Below are 23,887 nucleotides of genomic sequence, written 5' to 3'. Positions count from 1 at the left end.
CACCTTTGTATCCCCATCAGTGAGTGTATTTCCCAGGGGAAGCAGATGCTCAATCAACACAAGATAGATGAACAGGTTTGTGCTTTGGCCCTGCCACAGTACAGCTATATGACCTTGGGTGAATCAGTTAGCTTCTCTGAGTGCCCATTTCATCATCTATAAAATGTGAGTTATGAGGCTATTTTTTGGTGAAAGTGGTCTTTTATCAAAGGTGACTGGATAATGGAATGTTTACATTCTCCAAGAAGAGATTCTTGAGCATACACTGGGTTAACTGCAGCTGAGAGGTCCTCAGATTTCAGGAAACCAAATGCCATGCTAAAAAGAACCCTTATGAAAATCAGCCTCAGAATAATTTGACACAGACTGAAAGTTGAAGTGCTTCAACTTGAACATAAATTAGGGTAAATTGGATGATTAAGGCTAAGTCCATAACTTTGCCTTCGTTCACTATTCAAAATCTTCTGCCTAATTAATTTTATAAAATGTGAACATTTTAGTCTTTAAAATGCCATAAATTGTGGAAATTGTTAAGGGCAAGTGTCAAGATGGAAAGATGAGTGAGTTGCAAACCAGATGCAATGTCCCCCAAAACTACCTGATCATAATACACTCATGTTGCTTTGGAGCCTTGTTAAAATACAAATTCCCAGGCACCATGCCTCAAGATTATGATTTAGTAGGTCAGGGTGGATAGAACTTGTTTTATCCGTATTTCACAAGGTCCCCAGGTGATTCATATGATCAGGCACATTTGGAGAACTCTGAAGAGGACTTGATTTCTCATCCTGAGTCTAGGCTAGTAACATAAATTTGTAGAAGTTCTCTGCCTGTGATAAAATGAGAATCTGAATTACCAGATTTAGCTTTGATCATCAGGTTTTAAGGTTCCTTTAAGATCTAAAAATCGATATACTGGCCTGGTGTGGCGGCTCATGCCTGTAATCCCAGCACTTTGGGAGGCCGAGGCGGGCGGATCACAAGGTCAGGCGATTGAGACCATCCTGGCCAACATTGTGAAACCCCGTCTCTACTAAAAATACAAAAATTAGCCGGGTGTGGTGGCGCGCACCTGTGGTCACAGCCACTCCGGAGTAGGAGGCAGGCCAATTGCTTGAACCTGGGAGGCAGAGGTTGCAGTGAGCCGAGATCATGCCACTGCACTCCAGCCTGGTGATAGAGCAAGACTCCGTCTCAAAAACAAAACAAAACAAAACTATATACTGTGTTCATAAATCATATATCTGAAAAAAGACTAGCATACTCATTCCCTCATCCCTTTTATTCCTACTGTTTCAGAAGTCTCACATCTCTAAAAAAAGAAAAACCATTTTGACCAGTCTCATATTCTTGAAGGCCTCTATTTAGACTTTTAATGTTTTTTCAGAAAGATTGTACATTCAGAAAGTCTAGTCCTAATTCCCGACATAAACTGACAAGATTAAAGAAAATGAAATTTATTAGATAACTTTAAACTTGTGTCGTATTACTAAACCATAGACAATAAAGAATATTACTGGTTACATTTTAAATCTTTTATTTTGTAAATATATTATATTACATTATGTGGAAATTTTGGTGGTGATAGAAGTGTCAGTATGTTAAGTATAAACATTTTAAACATCTCACAATGTTTAGACCCTGTTTTGACATGTCTTTATTATTTTCTTTTAATATACCATGAGCCTGGAAAATGACAGTGATGGGCTAGGTGTCTTTGGAACTCCAAGAGTCTCTGTCTCTAATGAGATACTGGAAACTTTCTTCCTCTTATCCAAAGCTAATTGTTTCACTCATGCTCTTATCCCATTACTTCTAGAAGCCTTATCCAAGATTCATTGCAGTGTCTCCTTCTTTAGGATCTTACCTGTATAACTGTTTCTTCTTGATCTTGTCAAGCAATCCTCTTTCTCCTCCAGTCTCCTAACTGGGGTTTTCCCAAGCATTCAGTTATAGCCAGTGCTCACAAACGCAGGTTTTCACAGGGGCCAGGCAGTAGACATAAATGATGCAGCATCTGCTGGTGGTTTCTACTCATATGTCCCACAATCATTTAATATGTCTACAAAGAAACTCAGCAACTTCTTTTGAAGCAGTTCTCCCTCCACTGTTTTATACATTTTTTTGTCAATGACATAATAATTCTCCTAATTCATCAATCTAGGATGACTGAAGTGTCCTGACAGAATAGTCAGAAAAAGGCTGTGCTAGTGACATCAACATGATAGTGATACTACCACAGATCTAGTCAGGATCCAGGATGAGGCAGGAAACGACCATCATAGTAACGGGCAATATCAGGTCCGTGTAAGTCATGGCAGCAGAGCAAGACTAGGTAGGATTTAGGTGCATTATATAATACTAAAAAGGTGCCCCAAAGCCAGTCTCAAGCAAGTCTGTTCATAGCACCAAGAAAAGTTCTAAAGAAATAGTTGCTTCAGCTAAGTTATCCAGTTACATTTCAATTAGGGCAGTTCAGGACTGCTGGCTGGCCTAAATCCCAGAGAAGGACCCTTCAGTGAGTGATTCTTAACCTTTTCTGGTCATGAACCCCTTTGAGAATCTGAGGAAAGCTGTAGAATTTTTCCCTAGAAAAATGCAGAGATACACACATTCATAAATTATTATTTAGAATTTTAGAGGTTTTATGAACCACTTGATCCTATTCATAGACCCTAGGCCAAAAACCTCTGCCACAGGCCTTGAAAGACCTTGGCTAAATAGAGCAATGCTGAATCTCCTTAGGAGTGGGGAGGGTCAAAGAAGGAAGACTCTTTGCTTAGATGACTGAGCTTACCATCAGAAGTTCCTATGTCTTCCATGTTCTCTCTCTTGATAGATTCTGTTAATCTGGACTGCCAGAATATATTAAAGGAAACCCTCATGCCTGGTATTTTTAAGTTTTCTGTATCACAAATATTATTAATTGACCATAAAGCTTATGATTTATGTATGAATTCTCAATTCTACTTCATTTGGTCTATATGTATATTGTTATGTCAGTACCATGCTATCTTGATTACTGTAGCTTTGTAGTAAGCCTTGAAATCAAGAAGTATGAGTCCTACAATTTTGTTTTTCTTTCTTAAGAGTGTTTTAACTAATTTGGTCCCTTGTATTTCCATATAAATTTTAGCATCAGCTTGTCAATTTCTGTAAAAAAAAAAAAAAAAAAAAGGCAGATGTGATTTTCATAGGGAATGTGTACAATCCACAGATTAGTTAGGGGAATATTACCATCTTAGCAATTTTAAATCTCCCAATCCATAAACATGGGGTGTCTTTCCATTTATTTAGGTCTTCTCTAATTTCTTTCAATGATGTGGTTTTGCTTTCTGTGTACACATCTTGAACTTCTGTTAAATTTATTTTTAAGTGTTTCATTCCTTTTGATGCTATTATAAATGGAATTGTTTTCTTAATTTTCCTTTTGGATTGTTCATTGCTAATCTATAGAAACACAATTTATTTTTATATATTGGCTTTTATTCTGAAACCTTTCTGAACTCACTTATTATATTTAATCGTTTTTAAAATAAATTTTATTGCTTATATTTGAGGTATAAAACATGATGTTATGGGATAGGTAGAAAATCAGTTACTATAGTGAAGCAAATTAACGTACCTATTATCTCACGTAGTTACTCTTATGCGTGTGTGACAAGAGCAGCTAAAATCTATTTAATAAAAATCTCTAATACTATACAATTTTATTAACTATAGTCTTTACGGTGTACATTCACTCTCTAGAGTTGTTCATCCTACGTGTCTGCTACTTTGTATCTTTTGAATTATATCTCCCTACCCCTGGTAACCACTGTTTTATTCTCTATCTCTATATATTTGACCTTTCTTAAAAAAGATTTCACACATAAGTGAGATTATGCAATATTTTTCTTTCTATGTCTGGCTTCTTTCACTTAGCATAATGTACTCCAGTACCATCCATATTGTGGCAAATGGCAGAGTCTCCTTTTTATGGCTAAATAGTACTCCATTGTGTATATGTACCACATTTTCTTTATTCATTTGTCTATTGATGGACAGTTAGGTTGATTCCATATCTTGGCTATTACAAATGATGCTACAATGAACAAGGGAGTGCAGATATCTTTCTAATGTGGTGATTTCATCTCCCTTGAGTTTATACCTCAGAGTAGGTTTGCTAGGTCATATGGTAGTTCTGTTTTAAATTTTTGTAGGACTCTCCATACTGATTCTCATAATGGTTGCACCAACCTATATTCTCACCAACAGTATACACGGGTTCTCCTTTCTTCACACTCTCACCAAGATTTGTTACCTCTTGTCTTTTTTATTATAGCAATCCTAGTGAGTATGAGGTGATATCTCATAGTGGTTTGGATTTGCAGTTCCCTGATGATTAGTGAGGTTGAGCAATTTTTCATATTTGATGACCATTTTTATGTTTTCTTATGAGAAATGTCTATTCTTCTTTGGAGAAATGTCTGTTCAGGTTCTTTGCAAGCTTTAGTAGTTTTTTAATAGATTCCTTAGGATTTTCTATATTTACGAACATGTAATCTTTAAATAAAAACATTTTTACTTCTTCCTTTCCAATCTGGATACCTCTTACTTCATTTTCTTGCCTAATGGCCCTGACTACAACCTCCAATACAATGTTAAATTGGAGATGAGAGTGGGCATCCTTGTCTTGTTCCTGATCTCAGATGAAAAGCATCTAGTCTTTGCCGGGCGCAGTGGCTCACACTTGTAATCCCAGCACTTTGGGAGGCCGAGGCGGGCAGATCACGAGGCCAGGAGATCGAGACCATGGTGAAACCCTGTCTCTACTAAAAATACAAAAAAAAAATTAGCCGGTGTGGTGGGGGGCGCCTGTAGTCTCAGCTACTTGGAGAGGCTGAGGCAGGAGAATGGTGTGAACCCTGGAGGTGGAGCTTGCACTGAGCCGAGATCGCGCCACTGCACTCCAGCCTGGGTGACAGAGCAAGACTCCATCTCAGAAAAAAAAAAAAGAAAAAAGAAAAGCATCTAGTCTTTTATCCTTAAGTGTGATGCTAACTGTGGGTTTTTCATATATGTCCTTTATAAGACTTAGGAATTTCTTTTATGCTTCTAGTTTGTTGATTTTTTTTATCAAGGAAAGGGTGTTGGATTTTGTCAACTACTTTTTCTGTGTCTACTGAAATGATTAATGCCACCTATAGACATATCACTTCTCAGATTTTCTTTCTATGTTTTTACGTCAATTTCTTGTTTTCTCCCATTGTTATCATTACCACAGGCAACTGCAATGTTAAACAATTGCTGCTGGTTGTTTTAGACAAATGCTCTGAGGAAAAGAGTATTCTGCTATGAGCAAGCTCTGAGTCAGGTGAATTAAAGAGAAACTCTGTGAGTGGGGGTTTCCAGAAACTGCCAGACCAGTCAAATAATGACAATTCTCTGGGGATGAGGCTTTGGAAGTGCTCCAATCCCATTCTGACCCCTCCAGTGACTGCAAGACTGCTGGTTTTCAGTGTGATTGTGAGTTGTTGGTTTTCAAGGTTACCATAGAAGTGAGGAGAAAGGATGAGAATAGGATGAGTTAAAATGTCAGAAAGCTCCCTGGTCTTACTGAGATTCAGATGATTTTTTTTAATAAATGCTTTGTGAATTGATGCAAGTCCTTGATCAATTTCTAAGCGAGGCTGATATTGACCGCTGGTTCAGATTATAGCTATCATTTTTAAAGTCTGCATTGCTTGTTCTAGTGCACTAGTTATTCTACCTTGTGGTAGCAGTTGGGGGTGAAAGAGAGAAGGGGACAGTGGGTGCACCTGAAGTGTATTTTTAAGTATTGGCATCATCACCGGTACTAATACCATATAATGCACAAGTTGAAAGCAATGTCATATTTCCTGGTATTTGCTGTCTGATACCTTGTAAATGACCAAGAAGGCATTGAGCTCATAACTCAGAATGCTAAAGACAGATAATCTCGAAAGAGGAATGTATTTGAAGGCCACTGGTTATATCTTCTAAGCCTTAAAGCTTTTCATTATTTTTGAAGACTGAGTTTTTCCATGAGCTTACTCATCCTCAGTAATTTCAGTGCCAACAGGTCAACAGGTGTCCTCCCCAATCAGTGATATTATGTTAAATTTTGTTTTTATTTCAAAAATACTTACGTGATATTTCTGTTCATGTTGGCCCTAGAAAAGCTTCAAACAAATGCATCAGAAGTGTATAGACAACATAAAATACTAACAAAAAAGATCATGACATACACTTTTCCTACAAACTGGAATAATTACGCAGTAAGAGCTATTTCAAAAGATGAAGTATTTTACTACTTTATTTTACCTTTGACTGAAATTCATCAGAAAAATAACTATTTCTACTTGCTCTTCATTTGGTCATGTGTTGGCATGATTTTGGGGAGAGAGGGTCATGATTTTTTTCAAAAATAGCTTTTGAAACTTTAAAGCATTACACAAATTGTAAAATTCCCTTATGGAAGAATTACAGAACTCTTTAACGGGGATGGCATCTTTCTACCCTGTCTAGAATTAAAACACAATGACTAATTAATGTAAGAAATTTATATTTGTACTGCTTTTCATTTTCCAAGGTGCTTAGTGGACTTTGTCTCAGTTAGTTGGTCTCAGTAACATAATAATGATGTCAGGGTAGGTAATATTAGTCTCTTTTTATAAATGAAGAAATTGTGGCCAAGAAGTCAAGTGATTTAGCAGAGTTCTCATATATCCTATATGACAGAGTTAGCCAGCATCAATACCCAGGCATGCTGACAACTGGTTCCATGCATTTTCCATGAGGTCAACTGCCTCCTCCAAATAGTAATAGAAACAAATTTCACCCATATTCTATCCTAGCCCCCTTAATAAATTTAACTAACAGTAGCTATGAATCCCTCAGCATCCCTTCCAGTCTGTGGCTTAATGTACTATACATTTGCTGTTTATCTACAGTATAGAATTTATACATAGTATTTCCTGCTCTAGGAACTGAATGCTTGAGTGGGTTATTGTACTGACAGAAGATTGAATATATTTTCTTTGATAGGGAAGTAAAACCTTATTTTTTTTCAGCAAGTGTATGAAACTCCTTACTCTTTAGCTATCAGTCCCCCAACATCCCCGTCTACCTGTCCACTAGTCCTGAGTAATCACTAATCAATTTCTCTTTCTATAGATTTGCCAATTTTGTACATTTCATATACATGGAATCATATAAGATGTAGCCTTTTATGACTGGCTTCTTTCACTTAGTGTAATGTTTTGAAGATACACACATGTTATAGCATGCATCAGTACTTCATCTCTTTTCAAGGCTGAATAATATTTCATTGTACAAATATATTACACATTATTTAGACATTCATCAGTTGATGTACATTTGGGATTTTTCCACCTTTTGGCCATTATGAATGATGATGCAATAAACAATCATGTAGAAGTTTTTGTGTAGATATATGTTTTTACTTCTCTTGGGTATATAACTGGAAATGGAATTACTGGATCTTAAGGTAATTCTATGCTTATCTTTTTAAGACACTGCCAGACTTTTCCAAAGTGGCTGCAGCATTTTTACAATCCCATCAGCAGTGTATGAATGTTATGCTCTTCGTTTCTTCCGCATCCTCACCAACACTTGGTATTATCTAACTTTTTATAGCCATCCTAATAAGTGTGAGGTGGTATCTCATTGTGGTTTTGATTTGCATTTCCCTTATAATTAATGATGCTGAGCATCTTTTTATGTTGCTTATTAATCATTTGTACATTTGTGGAGAAAAGTCTATTCAGATGATTTGCTCATTTTTAAATCGGGTTATCTTTTTATCTTTGAGTTGTAAGATTTTTTAAAATATGTTCTAGATAACTTATTTATCAAGTATATTATTTGCAAATATTTTCCCTTATTCTGTGTGTTGTCTTTTTACATTTCTGATAGTGTCCTTTGAAGCACAAACGTTTTTCATTATCATGAAGTCCAATTTATTTATTTTTTCTTTTGTTGCCCTTGCTTTTGGTGTCATATCTAAGAATCCATTGCCTAACTCAAGACCAGACTTACTACTGCTTTCTTCTAACAATTCTATAGTATGATCCATTTTTAGTTAATTTTGTATGTGCTGTGAGGTGAGGGTCCAACTTCATTCTTCTGCATGTGGCTATCCTGTTATTCCAGCACACTTTGTTGAAAAAATCTATTCTTTCCCCATTAAATGGCCTTGGCAGCTTTGTTGAAAATCAATTGACCATAGACACGTGTGTTTCTTTCTGGATTCTCAATTCCATTCTACTGATCTACATTTTAGCCTTATGCCAGTACCACACTATTTTGGTAACTGTAGCTTTGTAGTAAGTTTTGAAATTGAAAAGGCTGAGTCCTAAAACTTTGTTCTCTTGTGGGATTGTGTTGGCTATTCTGGGTTCCTTGAGTTTCCATAAGAATATTAGGATCAGCTTGTAAATTTCTACAAAGAAGCCAGCTGGGGTTCTGATAGGAATTGCGTTGAATCTGTAGATTAATTTGAAGAGTATTTCCACCTTATAAATATTGTCTTTCAATCCACAAACATATGATATCTTTCAATTTATTTAGATCTTTTTTAATTTCTTTCAACAAAGTTTTGTGTTTTTAAGAGTGTTACTTTTGCACTTCTTTTTTTTTGCACTTCTTTTTTAAAATTTACTTCTAAATATTTCATTCTCTTTGATGTCATTGTAACTGCATTCTTTTTAACTTTCATTTTTGTATTCTCTCTTAAAATTTATTTGTTGAAGAAACCACGTTGTTTTTCTGCAGAGTTTCTCCCCCTCAACACACAGACACACACACACACCTGCACTCTAAACCACACACACACACACTCACGTGCACTCTAAACCTAAGTCCGGATGTTGTTGCTTACATCCGTATAATGTTAACATATTTTTCCTTGTATTTTTCTAAAAATTCATAGTTATATCTAGGAGCTTGATAGGGTTCAAATTGCATTTTTTGACAAAAAATACTTCCTACGTGCTGCTGTGTTTTTCCATCAAGAAGCATATGATATATGGTTAATACTCTTTTTGTAATGTTAGAAGACATTAACTATTATTACCTAGATCCACTAATTCATTAAAGGTTGTAAGGTTATCATTCCTTCATAATTTATTAGCTGGGAATCTTTTTAAAACACTTTCCTCCCCAACTCCTTCATTACACTAAGGAATAATTTGTATTTAAAAAAAGCAGGTTAAATGTTTGAGTCACTCTCTTTATTTACCAGTTTTAAAATAATGAGCTAGCTTTCTAGGTTTGGCCAAATTGAACAATTATGTTTTTAAGTGTTTTTATGAATTTGTATATTTAAACATATTTGATATATTTCAATTCATTGTAGTTATTATCTTTACTGATGCTCAAATTGCCCCATGTTTGACTGATGACAGCCTCCTCAAGTCCTTTTGACTCAACTCTAATAATGTTTTTAGCTTCCTTGCTATCTGGTGTGACAAGATATTTTATGTTCATCTTGGATATTTCTTGCCACATATCTGAAGTCAGCCATTTATTTAAGTAATCCTGGGTCCTTTTATTGGGAAATAGCATTTAGAACCATCCTATGGGCACTATAGGTGAATTTGGGCACTAAGATTTTCATTGTTTCTAAGTATTTTTAGTGGGCTGAGCTTAAAACTGTTTTTTAAATGACTAAACTGAGTTCATACTGATGCCTCCCATAACTGGATAATCTTAAGAGATCTTTCCTTCAGGCTATGAAAAATCTGGCAAAGTATTCCTATTCCATAAGATTATCCCTGTGTCAAATGATTTTTTTAAAAAAATACTGTATCACCAGAAACTGTGACTTGCTCTAGGACAATAATAGGTAAATAGTTGACAAATTCTTACTGTCTAATTTCCTTTTTACATAGCTATGGTTGCCATAATTTCTGAATAAAACATTAGATGATCTCATGAGTATTGTTGTAAAAATTAGGACAATAGGACAAAGTATTTGAAATCAGGACTATCTGGAAAATATTACGTGTATAGTTGCCACATAAATATTCTAGGCCAAAGATGACAAATACGTTGCCCTATGAATATGTTCAATATTAATAATTAGGACAGCAGTTGCTAAATTGGGTCCTGAGCTGTTCTAGTCCTGCTAATAGATGTTCCATAAACAAAAGAAATTCATGTTCACAAAAGTTTTGGAAATGTAGGATTGAAAAACAACACAACAGATTTCTTTACTTCAGGACTCCAAGAGACGTTAATGTTTTAATACGCAACGTGACTTTTCTGGAAGGGAAATAGTATGCAGTGTTTATACATTTATTTGAATGCTTCACGGAACCCTTTTGTACATAGCAACTTGTGAATGCTGGACCAGGCTGTTCTTTTAAATTAATCACATTACAATTATGTCTTCCTGAAGCTCAGGTCAACGTATTTCAAACTGATCAGGATGAGACTTCGGGAGATCTTGTTCATTGAATGTTGAAGAGCGTGTGTGTGTGTGTGTGTGTGTGTGTGTGTGACTCTGAAGGTAACCCTATCTCTGGTATCCGAACGCAATCTTGGTTTCACCTTCTATCTACTGACTACACTATGATTCTATTGTGTGTGTGGTGTGTGTGTGTGTGTAACTGTGTTATAAAAATAGAATTTTTATTGTGTGTGAAGGACACTATTTGACAGATCTCAATGATTGACCATTGGGAATAGTCCCATCTGAGAACCACAAAACCATCCACAGCTGTTACTTTGAATCTTCGTGATGTCCATTTTTACTGATCCCTCACAACTAGTGTTAGTCATGTTGCTTCCGTTCTAGAAAGACAATAGTAGTTGCTTTTCAAGTGGCCTCTAGAGACTCTTTTAATATAGGATTTACATGTAGGAATCTTTGGTCTAACAAAGGATTTTTCTTACCCTTAGGTGTTCCAACATTCACTAAACGTGTGGTGCTTTCAGCAGTTGTGAGATCCTGACTACAGAACGAGGTATAGAAACAAAGATCCTTAAAACTTGCCAGTTGGTTTGGGGGTTTCTCAGAGATGATTAAACTGTTGGAAAATGGCATCTATGAGAAAATGAAAAAGTAGTCTAGATTGTTACACCTAAAGACGAGTTACTCTAATATGAAGGACTGTTATTTAAAGCATTTCACAAAATTATTTATTGAGGTGCAAAAAGAAAACATTGAAACATCAATATATTTATTTTTCTCATTCTTTTAAAATTTCTGTGCTGGAGTATTTTAATGTTTACTCATTAAAATGTATGTTTAAAGTAATGAGTAATATATATATGTACAGTAGTACATGTATATAATCTATAAATCCTTATACATATGTTGGGGCCCGTGCTCAATAGTTTTTTAATAGACTAAAATGTATGCGGAAAAATTGATTTAGAGGATTGTGTGAATCTCTTCTTCCTCAGAAGAGTGTTTTAGAGTGTATGTGTGGGGAATGGTGTTGGTTTAAATAGGAGCACAAGAGATTCAGTTACATCCATTTATTTTATTTAAATATAACAATTATTACTGATACAGCATTCATTCATATTCAACAAATATTTTCTGAGCATGTCCTTGACCTCATAGTCCTTCCCCACTATAGTTTAGTAGGGAAGACAGCTGTCAACCAAGTAATCATATACTTAAATGTACCACCAAAAATGGGTAAGTGTTATGAAGGAAAAATACAGCAAGTTGCAGGAGGCTACAAGAGTATAAACTGGGGCACCATCTCTATTCTGGGATTATCGAGAAAGGTTATCTTGAGAAGTGACATTTAAGCTGGGGCCTGCGGAGACTGATTGCACTTTTGCCTTGTCAAGAGACAGAGGAAGAGTGGCCTAGATGGAAGTAGCGGGTATGTGTGAGGGCCTGGATGGGGTCATGAGAGGAGTCAGGGCCTGTGCCACAAGGGCATAGGGTTTCAGACAATGGGGAAGCTTCAGATATGGAGCTGCCTGACAGAGAGGTGGATTGCAGGCTAAATGACCTCAGGAGCTTTGTCCTTCTTCAATTCCAGGGGGAAAATCACAAACTAGTTGGAGGTACCAGAGGGCTACAGAAAACAAGAAGAGACTAGCTGGTAGGCTAGGCACAATTAAAACATCGAATTCTGCCCCAGCAGCTATTCCGGGAAATTCAAGTAATGCCCCCTGTGTGGCCCTCTAGAACTGTATCTGGTAAGAGTAAAGGGCAGTGTGTCCTCTATGCCTGAGCTACAGATGTGGGCATTTTTTTTTAATTGCCTGAGAATTTCATAAGCTGTAGCCAGCTAGAGGGCCTAGCAATGTGTTGTGATTATGTGTTTTCCTGAGTTATTTGAAACAAGAGGGTGTACGTACTACCCTCTTGGCAAAATTAAAGGATTTTGAGCTAGGATAAATGAGGTAGATCAGAGGGTAATTGCAGGAAGTGAGGCAGTGGCTAGCCCTGCTTGAGGGCTTAGGCCCCAGGCTGCAGAGGAGCTAAGTGGGAGAGCAATATTTGACGGTCTATTGCCGCTGTGCCTACTAACCAGCTAGGGGAGGAGAAGGAGGACAAGGGAGACCAGGGTTGGACGATGAGCATGAAAGAAGAGTGGGCGAGCCAGGGAGCGCTTGCCACATGGAGGGCGGGAGGCGGCTACACTGGGTCCCCACCGCCAAGAAAGGGGCACGAGGAGGCGGCGCGGGCCCCGCCCCCTCCCCTGGCGGACGCGGGCGCGGGCGCGAGACGCTGCGCGGCGGCAGCGGCGGGCGCGAGCGGCAGCTGTCAGGCCACCGAGGTCCAAGCCGCACTTGCTGCCCCATTGAGGACGAGGAGGCAGCAGGAGCAGTGACGGTGACGCTAAGGAGCCGGACTCCCGGCACGCAGAGCTGACCTGCCTGGCACCGGCGGCCCTCTCCTGTTTCCTTCCCATTGTGTTGGGTAAGGTGCCTGTGCGTGGGCAGGAACAGGGGCTAGGGGCTGGAGGACCCGGAAGGCCGGGAGGTGGGGGGCCTGTGAGAAGAGGGAGAAAGGAAAGTCTAGTTGATCCCCAGGACCACTCGTAGCTTGGGAAAAGGGACTGAGCCGCTCCCGGGGTCGGAGTTGGGGGCAGGTGACAGTGCAGGGGGGCGTTGCTGAGTAATCCCGAGCTGCTGCCAGAGCCGGGCAGAGAGGCGCAGGGCTCCGTGGGGAGCGGGTGTGGCTCAGTGCGCATGCGCCACAGCCGACTCGCTCTAAGAGCTGGGGGTGAGGTGAGAGGACCTGGGTCGGAGGTAGTTGGAACTGTGTGTGACATCTCACTTTCTAGGTCCGTAATGCTAACAGTGCCCCTGTCGTAGAGATGCCAGCATTCTAGTCTCCTAAGAAAGCTTCTTTTCCTTGTGTTCAGCTCGCTTGATGTCATCCAAACCTTATCTACCTATTTGTCCCTGGGCAGTCTACTGGGGAAGAAGTGGCCTGGGGACGATGCCAAATTGCTATCTAGTGTGCCTTTGAGCTTATAGCCCTAGAGCTGTCGTTGTGAGGAGTGAAAGGTTAGATGTGAGACTCCACATTGGACCCTCAATCCTATATGAGTTGCATATAGGATATAAATGTGGGCATGAATGTAGGAATAGCGTTTCAGTGGCATGACAGCTGTGGCATTTGGAGTCGGCATGAATGTAGCTGATAACTTGTTAGCTCTGCAAAATAAATCCAGTGCGTCAGAGGGCTTCCCCGCTACGATGCACCCACCACCACCACCAACGCCAAGTATTGGGTTGTATTGGAAACACACTCAAACATTCAATCATTTCTCATCCGTGTTGAATTTTACATAAAGATAGCCGCGCCCAATTCTTCAGTGCAGTATTTCCAATTATTGTGCCAGCATTCAACAGTGAGTTGAGTAGCCCTTACCAGTGTGTCGCCACAAGATGGGCTTTCCCCACAGGTCCAACCATGTCTCCTCCCCTGTACAGACTTCCAACAGTGCCACTCTCATCCAGTGCCTAGCCCTCCCCAGTTGCTCTTCCCTTATCGAGCTTTGCAGTACACATCCCTTTCAAGACTTGCCTCCGAGCAATCTGCACTACTGATTTTGAGCATCATTCCACTCCATGGCAACTGAACTGATGCCAATTTGCTTTTCTGCCTCTCTTCTCTCCATCATCATACTAAAATGTACTATTTTCAAAGGTTCAACTTCTTTTTCTTCATTGTGCTGCCTCCTCCCCCACCTCCACCCCCACCTCTAAGCATTCCCAACTAAATACAATAATTTGAATAAGGCTTTGTGGGCGCAGGCAGATTCAGAAGGTTTCAAGTGTGTTAAAGAACAAAGAGCTGGGGAGTATTGGTTATGGAAATTCCTAATTCACCTTATTGTCCAAGACTGAGACCCTGATGGGGAAAAAAAAAAGTTAGTAAACTATCCTTAGAGCATGCTCATTAATGAGTTTGTGGGGGTAGGAAAGCGGAATTGCGTCTCTCGAATATTTGACTCAGTTAGAGTCAGATCTTTCTCTGAATGGGATCAAAATCAGAATAAGCGTTTTGGTCCAAATGCTCGCCCGATAGAGGACCCATAAGGGATGCATACGGCATTTGACTTTCCTATTTATGTATTTAGTGTTATCAAAGAATTCATTTGCCTGCTTAATGTTACCTTGTTTAAAGGCTTGGATTAAATCCAGCATATTCTGGGGGAGGAAAAAATGATTTCATTTGCTTTTATACTGTGCTAGTTCTTTTTAAGTATGTACTAAAGGACATCACATTCATTTTCAAACAATGGTGAGTGATTGTGGAGAGGCCAGCACCCACCGACAACATCAACTGGATGTCATTATTCTGCTCTTGTTTTTGGTAGGAATGGGGCAATGTATATACTTACTTTTAAAATGTGAGAGTAGGGGGAGGAAAACTCGAGCATTTCCCTTGACTTTCAACAGGTAGAATTCCCATTATGCCCCATCCAGAAAATGATCGAGTCAAGTTCATAACTTCTGCTCTTTAGTTACCTTATAAATAATAGTATTTTGACATCTTACAGAACTATGGATCTATTGTACCTTGGCATCAATTCAGAGGCATTAATTCTGGGCACCTACCTAATCGGTTAATTTGTAAACCAGTATTTATTATCTCCATGGAGGATCCTGGTGCTGCACACTGAAGGGGCTTCGAAGATGTACACAAACAGTGAGCTTACTATGTAGGAATTTAAAATCGATCATGTAAGAAAGACAGGAAAAGTTTGTTAACAAAATAAGGCAGTATAATGACATTATTTCAACTGTAAACAATGAGATCTTGAGCTTGCATGTTAATTTGTAAACTCCCTGAGGGCAAGACCTTGCCTTAAACATTTATTAATTCCCAACAGTATCTACACCTAGTGGATGTTTGGGTGATGAAGCTTTGCAAAGTACATTGGATGGGGAGAAACCAGAAGCAGGGAGAGGAGAACTTTCACAAAAGTTTAGATGTGAGAAAGTGTGGGCCAAAATGAGGATGGTAGCACAGGAATAGAAAATGATACTTCAAGAGAAAATCAGCAGGATTGAATGAAGGCAAGGAGACAAATCTAAACTGTATTCATTTTTACTTCTAGAAAATAAATGGGAGTTGGAGACAGCAGAGGAGAGTGGAGGGTTTCCTTAGTAAGGACACAACACACAATAGGCACTGTAGTGTTTTCTCAAGTATCAGTAGCAAGATTGGACCAGAAGACCCTGAAGGTCCCTTCAACGCTGAGATTCTGTGCCATATGCAGATGTTCAAGCTTGTTGAGGAACAAGACATTCTCAAATATAGAAGAAAGAGAAAAGAATTCTTATACTTTCACTAGCAGGCCCTTTCTGAGAAGGGTTAATACTGAGCCGCAAGGCCCTCACCAGTGCATGAAAGGAGGTGGAGGAGCCAGAGGAATAAAAATCTCAAACCAAATTTTTCAAAAAATGCTTACAAATCTTTGCAAACTTCATAAGCTTTTCAGTCTCCCCCAAAATCCTGTTAAGTAGGGCAGGTATTATCTGCTCTATTTTTATGTAAGAAGATACTGAAACAGAAAGATTAAATGACCTGCCCAAGTTCATAAAATAAATGAATGGTGTAACAGTGATGAAGACCCTGATGTCCTGATTACTGCCAGCTAGCTCAGTGCTCTTGACACTGAACCACATTGCTTTTCCTCTTTTTCTCTTGGCATAGAGCCTATAGGCCCAGAAGTTGTGTGTGCACATAACCAAATAGGGAATGCACAAGCAACTGCAGCATTATCTCAGACAGTTATTAATACATCATCATTATTCCTGGAGCTGAGCATTTGGTTTCCATATTCACTCAGTCCTTGACCTGTCTATTGAGTTTATCTGCAACTGGGAGAATAGGGTCAGTGAGTCTTTTAATGATGTGAACACCTGTTGCTAGGAACTCAAGGAAGCTTGTGTGGCATGGACGCTTAATACTAGCCATCAGAATCATGCCCTAGTTTGTACTTCTGTTACTTTTTAAAATGAGAGTTCAAGAGTTCTGCTCTGTAAAATTATCCTACAGACCGGTATAAAAAAAATTAAAAAGTGTGCTAACACTTGTTTCATCTCCATTTAAAGAAATGTTTGTTACTTGAGCTAATTCCAAAGACAGCAATTTGGGAGCAGGAATAAGAGGACACAAATCAGGAATTGTAGGAAACTTGAGAATTCTGTAGAGTGTATATAAACCAAGAAGGAGGATAAAGCCTATCCATTTAGGAGATATTATTTAAATTCATAATTACTGGTTTAGATATCTAATGAATCCTTATTATAAGTTTTATCTATATTTAGAAAATAACATGAGATTACTAAGCAGCAGATTTTTTTTTAAAGCTTCGTTCTTCCTCAGTAAGAAGACTACACAGATCTAGGCACTGTTTTTCTTCTTGGACCAGTACTCTTGATGCTGCTTAAATAAGATTGTTGCCATAATTAATTATGATATTAGATGAATGTATATTTAAATTTAATAACACCAGCTAAATATTAAAACTGGTGTTTAAGACAGATGACCTGCCAGGTGCAGCGGCTCACGCCAGTTAATTGAGCACTTTGGGAACATGAGGTGGGCAGATCTTCTGAGCCCAGGAGTTTGAGACCAACCTGGGCAACATGGTGAAACCCCATCTCTACAAAAACTACAAAACTTAGCCGGGCATGGTGGTGCGTGCCCGTAGTCCCAGCTACTCGGAAGGCTGAGGTGGGAAGATTACTTGAGCCCAGGAGGTCGAGGCTGCAGTGAGCCATGATTGCACCACTGCACTCCAGCCTGGGTGACAGAATGAGACCCTGTCTCAAATTTAAAAAATAAATAAAGAAAAGAGAAATGACCTAAACTAATTAATAAAATAATTAGCCAAGATAATATACTTTATTGTAAACAGGAAGCCCACAAACACAATTTTTTTCTGCTCTCTAATTATGTGGAATCAATTGCAGAGACAACCTTGAGACAGACTGGTGAGTGCACTAACAATTTTCTTGGAGATGGGAACGTTGGTAGGTATAAAAGGAAGAAGTTTCATCTCTGACTTAGGATTTCAACATATCTTAGATTGCTCTGTACTTTCCTTTTCCTGAATGTCATCTATTGTGAATATCATCTACTTTCTTTAATTTGCTTTTACTTTGAATGGAGAATTCAATTGAGAGACAATATAAAATGTAAAAAGTTATATAAATTACAAATTAGGATAAGTTAAAGTTCTTGAAATAAAATTATTTTGCTTATGTTAAGCATAGGTAGCATTTTGAACTTTTATTTTTGAAAAGCACCCTCTGTAGGTTACCTGAGGTTGCTGTGGGTTCTTTTTTTTTCTGACTTGAATATATTTTTATAGAGAGCCTTAACGTTATTTTATTATAGATTTTTTAAAATAATGTTTTCTATTCTGTTTTATAGCACGCTAAAAAGAAAGAATAAAACAACAACAGGAAAAAAGGAAAATATTTAAATTGTGACAAAAACCCACTGGGTAGGTATTTCAAGGGGGCACACTGTGGATTTGGGATATTTTAATATTTGATCTCTTAAAAATGAATATTTAGAAAAATATATAGCTAGTACACAGGCATTCCAAAATCATTTTAAGGGCTACTAAATTTTGTAAAATTATATTCAAATGTGTGTGCTTCCAGAAACTGTTTTGCATGCACTCCTTCAATTAGTGATTCGTTTTCATCTCTTTGGGTCTATTGTATAAATATCATCCAATTAACCTCATCACTGTTGAGTCCCCACAATAGACCTAGTGAGAAAGTACCTAACAGAATATAGGAAAAGGTAGTATTTGTTCAGTAAGCATTTGATCTTTTTATTTTAAGACACATTCTAGGTATTCCATGCGTAGACATGTTGTGGAGGTAACAAGTAGGGTACTGTATAAATATTAGCACTTTAAATTTTACAGTATGTTTTCAAATGTTGCTATTATGGAATTGAAACCTAAATCCAAAAACTAATAAGCTATTCAAGATTTCCTTCCTTCATGACAGCTGTTATATTGATATCAGTCAATTGTCATCAACATAAATGCCATTGTTCCATGAAGAAAAAAATATAGAAGATCCTTACTTGAGAGGGTGTTCCTATCAATGCAAGTATAATGGGGTAAATGCCTGAAGAAATGTAACCTTGTTCTCTCTTTCAAATTCTGGGGTGCGGTCTAATTCTGGCCCAGACCTCTACCGACAGAATCAAGAATCCAGTTTATGTAGCTTTCTCTTCTCAGTAATTTTTGCATCCATCAAGAGCAGACTTCAAACCCCAAGTCAATTTCATACTATTTGTCTATTGTTTGGAACTGTCCAAACCGGAAGTTAAAGTTGTCACACATTTGAGTGGCATTCCTGTTCTAGGCTTCCTCTCCTAGAATTGGGTCAGAACTGAACCAAATTACAGGACCATCTGCTAGTCCATTTACCCGTGGCACTCAGCCATTTTCCTGGCACAACAAAAGACCTCAGAAAAACAAGACCTATTTTTCCCCTTATGCAAAATTAGTTTTATTTCTTCCGCTGTACTACATCAATTAATGAGCATAAATCAGAGAAGTTGAATGAGAAGGCCTCATAATTCAGAGAAATTTGCTATGAAGTTGATTTCAGTTTCAGGTTTAACGGTTTTCCCTCCTACTTTTCCTTTTATTTTCAGGTTCTCTTGGTTACAAACTCCTTCCCTTCTGGTGCTGCAAAAATGAGTGGGAAATCCCTGCTCTTAAAGGTCATTCTCTTGGGTGATGGTGGAGTTGGGAAAAGTTCGCTTATGAACCGTTATGTAACCAACAAATTTGACTCCCAGGCTTTTCACACCATAGGGGTAGAGTTCTTAAATCGAGATCTGGAGGTAGATGGACGCTTTGTAACCCTCCAGATCTGGGACACTGCAGGGCAGGAACGTTTCAAGAGCCTTAGAACACCCTTCTACAGGGGAGCAGACTGCTGCCTCTTGACCTTCAGCGTGGATGATCGGCAGAGCTTCGAGAATCTTGGTAACTGGCAGAAAGAATTTATTTACTATGCGGATGTGAAGGACCCTGAGCATTTCCCCTTTGTAGTTCTGGGTAACAAGGTAGACAAAGAGGATAGGCAAGTGACTACTGAGGAGGCACAAGCCTGGTGCATGGAGAATGGGGATTACCCTTATTTAGAAACTAGTGCCAAAGATGATACTAATGTGACAGTGGCCTTTGAAGAAGCTGTCAGGCAGGTGTTGGCTGTAGAGGAACAGCTGGAGCATTGCATGTTGGGTCACACCATTGACTTGAACAGTGGCTCCAAAGCAGGATCTTCGTGCTGTTAAAGATAGGGAGCCTTTTAAAAATGTGCCCCAAGTAGGTCAGTCAGTAGTGTAAGAATAACTGTGCCCCTCTAAGAGTGCACACACAAAGAGGGTAAGAGACAAGGTTCTGACTGTGAAACAGAGCCTTTCAAATTGAAGTGTAGATCGATTTAAAAAATTAAAAATTAAAAAAAATAAAGCTCTATCAAGCCAAGTGTATTTTGCGTGATTTCTGCTATTTCCCCTTCTTGTGTGTCTCAGGACATATCAGAAAGTTTTAGTCCTGAGACAGTTAAATATTTTTTAAATCACAGTTTAAACCTAGAACCCAGCTGCATGAAGGAGTTAAAGAGCTACAACTATTTCTTAAAGTGTTCCATTAATCAACTAACAAATGTCACTATGAGACTCTTGCCAAGCAGTTTCTGACATTTCTGCCGAAGGGAAAAAATCAGACTTTGAGCTGTATTACAATAAAAATAATAATGCAAATAAGGATTCCTAGGCTTGAATTATAAAGAAATTGTAATGATTAGGAGTGCAAAAGTATAATGATATACACTGGCTTGTTTAAATTCTTATGGATGGTTTGCTCCCATCTGAGCTTTTCAAAAAATCCCATCTCAATAAGAGATACTCTAATGACACTGGCAATTGATTATACTTCTTGTGTTTGAAGTCATAGGATACTAGTGAATGGATTATGCTTAAATATGCCAACCACCTTTGCAAATAAATGGTTGGTCTGCTTTTACTTCCTAAGTCTACTTCTGCTGCATAGAGATGTTGCTTCTCTGACAACCTCTTACCAATTTAGCAATGCTGCTTAGTATATGAATTTGGATGCAGTGCTCTCTGCTCATAATTTAGATGGTCCTTCGATCCAACATGCTGGGCTCATGGAGAAGGCTTCAGAAAAGATTGGGGGATAATGAACTTTTCTCACAAGACTCCTGAACTCAAATATTTATTGTAGAAGAAGGAACTGGTTTCTTGTGTGTTGCACTGTATGTTCAACTAGCCTAATTAGGACATTGAAAGTGACAGAAGAGCAGATCTTAACCCAGTATTAGAATGAATTTCCCATAATCAGAGTGGCCCGACATTGAAAGTGACAGAAGAGCAGATTTTAACCCAGTGTTAGAATGAATTTCCCATAATCAGAGTTGTCCAACAGTGGAACGGACTGCCTTAATAGTGAGCTCCCTGCCTCTGAAAATATTCACTGGATGACCATCTGTTAGAATACCATAAAAAGATTTTCTGTACCGGCTACATGTTCAATATAAAGTCCTTTCTGGCTCTAAGTTCTATGAATCTATAAACTACATCAGTGCCATGCTGTGGTTAGATTTATCTGATGATAACAGCTAAGACTATGGAGAGGGACTTTTAAAATTCTCAAACCATTCTGTGGTCAATCCTTAACAGCAACTACATAGCTTTTCCTTTTGCTTTTGCACTGTGGCAGGAAAAATTCTTGAGCTCTGAGTAATCGTTATGTGACTCATAAAAAACATCTTAAAGCTCCCATGTTAAAATATAAAAATGGTTTGACAATTTTTGATTACCATGACTGTCAGTTATATACTATATTATGAATATGCAGTGTGGTTCTTGTTGGTTGATCTGTTTATCCTGCATAGATTTTAATCTGTATTTTAAAACATCTATGATAAAAATAGTGACAGACAGAAACTACCCCAAAAAGAGACCTAGGCCAGGAAGAGGGTGGGAGCTTTCATAGGAATACAGCCTAGAACTCTCCATTGTAGCCACGTATGGAATCCGCCTTACTTACATGTAGGACCTTTGTGCTTTAAGAGCTCTGGGACATATTGGCCAAATAGAAAAGAAGAGGACAGTATTTCAACTCAGTCATACTCAATATTTCCAATTAAGATATAACCCTGACACCATTGTTCAATTAACTTTGATGCCAGAAGTCAAAGCCAGAACTGGGACCCCACAGCTCTTAAGTACTGGTCCCTAGCCTGCCTATGCCTATAGCCAGCCACACTGGTTTCCAAGTTCTATGATCATTTTGCTACAATCATGTTAGGGTGAAAATCTGTACATCAGAACTGTTAAAATGCTAATTATTTTTAAGTGCATGAGACCTGGGGCCTTCTCTTTCTACTTGCACTCTGCTTATACTAGTTTCTATTTGTAGATCTCAGGCCTTCATCATAAAGACCTCCATCAACTCACAAAAGTACTTGTCTCTATTAGAGTGGCATGTGGTCATTTGAGTAAAAAAAAAAAATTACATGGGTATTGGATTCATAGGCATCCTGTCCATCTAAGACAAGTGTTAATATTATTGGCCCATCAACTGGAGCCCCTTTCCTCTTAGCCATACCATTGTTTTCTACCAAATTACCACTCAATATCTTAATAAAAGCACTCAACATTAAGTGACATAAACAGTGGCATTTGGGTAAGCAACACTCAGTGGGGTGCTGACATATAGTTTGGGTAAGATTAAAAAACACCAAAGGCTGAAATCTGTGAGTACCAAGAACTGTGCATATAGGTTTAGAAATTGACTGTGTACCCTAGAATGTGCAGTGTAATATTTTCAATAGGTGTTTTTTTAAAGAACACTAGATTTTTGGAATAATATATTTCTAATTAGGACTATATTGTTTTTCAATGGTCTGTTAAAACATCATACATAATATTTATTTAGTTTATTGTCATGTATTGGCTAACTTTCAGGGGCCTCAGATTCCATATGTCTTCAGTGGATTGATGAATATCAGGTTAATTTGTGCCTGCCCCAGCCATCTCTACTTTATTCTGAGGTATTCCACAATCCTCTTGTTGCAGGTGCTGCTAAAAAAAATCTCAACATTGTGTATCAAATATTTTCTTTCAACTGTAAAAAATCATCTGTGTTAAAGTGAATAAAAAGTGCATTTTGAATAACCAGCACACAATGTTTGTGTTTCTTCCCTCCCTTTCTCTTTTTGAGCAATTGTTGGGTGTGATGGACAGTACTTATTAATCAAGTCACTCTTTCAGGCTGCACTGGATGTGGCCTCTGGATCATGTTTCATGTCGTACTCCAAGCAGCCACTACGTAGTGATCAGATACTGCTATACTGATTGTGAAGCAAACTCTAAAGATTGGGGCAGGGAGGTCCTTTTTATTTTATAACACTTTCTATTTATTTAGTTATTAGAGACAGGGTCCCTCAATTGCTCAGGCTGGAGTGCAGTGGCGCAATCATGGCTCATAGCAGCCTCAAACTCATGGGCTCAACCACTTTCTAATGCATGACGTGTATTGGGACTGGAAATTGAATCTTAACTTTCCACTTTATTTCTTTATTATAATTTAAAACCATTACTTAATGGATACAATGTACACTATTCTTGTGATGGGTACACTAAAAGCCCAGATTTCAATCTGCAATATATCTATATAACAAAACTGCACTTGTGCCCCCTAAATTTATACAAATAAAAGAAAAAATATTATAATAAACAATGTTGCATAAAAAATAAATGTTAAACCATCACAAAATATAAACAGAGTAGACATATTCCCTTTATTTTCCTGACTGGTGAATTGTCCAGATCTTAGGAAAACATGAAAATATAGGTGAAACAAATAAGAAAAGCAAAGAATAATTTTGTTAAATATTCTGTTCTCTTGCCTCTCACATATTGGATTTTAAAGATACATTAGCACCCAATGGCTTGAATATACATAATGGCGGTTTTTAAATTATGGCCACAAATCTTTCCACAGCATATATAGTTTCATTACATTGATTCCATCTGCCACAGATTTCACTCTCTTCTCTCTGTCTACTTTTGCCTGTTGCAACTTTGGGCAGTTGAAATTGGGGGTAGGGAATTTGTTGGGAAACAGATTATTATTATTTTTTTTTGCCACATGTACCATTTCCATCTCTGAGGATTATAATTTAACACATTATCAGACCATGCTTCAAATGCAGCACCCCAAATCATTTTGACTAGTCTATAATGATGCAACTTTTAGAATATAGAAAGTCATAGATTTATAATCCACTTAATAAGGATTTGCTCATTTGTAACTGATTTTTTTTTTTTTTGAGACGGGGTCTCGCTCTG

General features: G+C 38.1%; 1 protein-coding gene across 4 annotated transcripts in view; it reads left to right on the top strand.

The window, feature by feature from the left end:
* Positions 1–22,722, top strand: part of RAB9B (RAB9B, member RAS oncogene family) — a 53,301-nt gene extending 30,579 nt beyond the window's left edge. The window contains exons 2-4 of one of the 4 annotated variants that reach the window (XM_055267045.2): positions 10,930–10,994; positions 17,903–17,975; positions 19,154–22,722. In XM_055267045.2, the coding sequence (XP_055123020.1) occupies positions 19,196–19,801 (606 nt within the window). In that variant the 5' untranslated portion in view covers positions 10,930–10,994; positions 17,903–17,975; positions 19,154–19,195 and the 3' untranslated portion in view covers positions 19,802–22,722. The other 3 variants (XM_063634781.1, XM_063634782.1, XM_063634783.1) reach the window with 3 other exon arrangements.
* Positions 22,723–23,887: the final 1,165 nt, after the last annotated feature.

The sequence above is a fragment of the Symphalangus syndactylus genome, chromosome X (genome assembly GCF_028878055.3).
Source record: "Symphalangus syndactylus isolate Jambi chromosome X, NHGRI_mSymSyn1-v2.1_pri, whole genome shotgun sequence".
Classification (NCBI taxonomy): Eukaryota; Metazoa; Chordata; class Mammalia; order Primates; family Hylobatidae; genus Symphalangus; species Symphalangus syndactylus.
The sequence above is the reverse complement of the archived record's forward strand: the minus strand, read 5'-3'. Positions and strand labels throughout refer to the sequence as shown.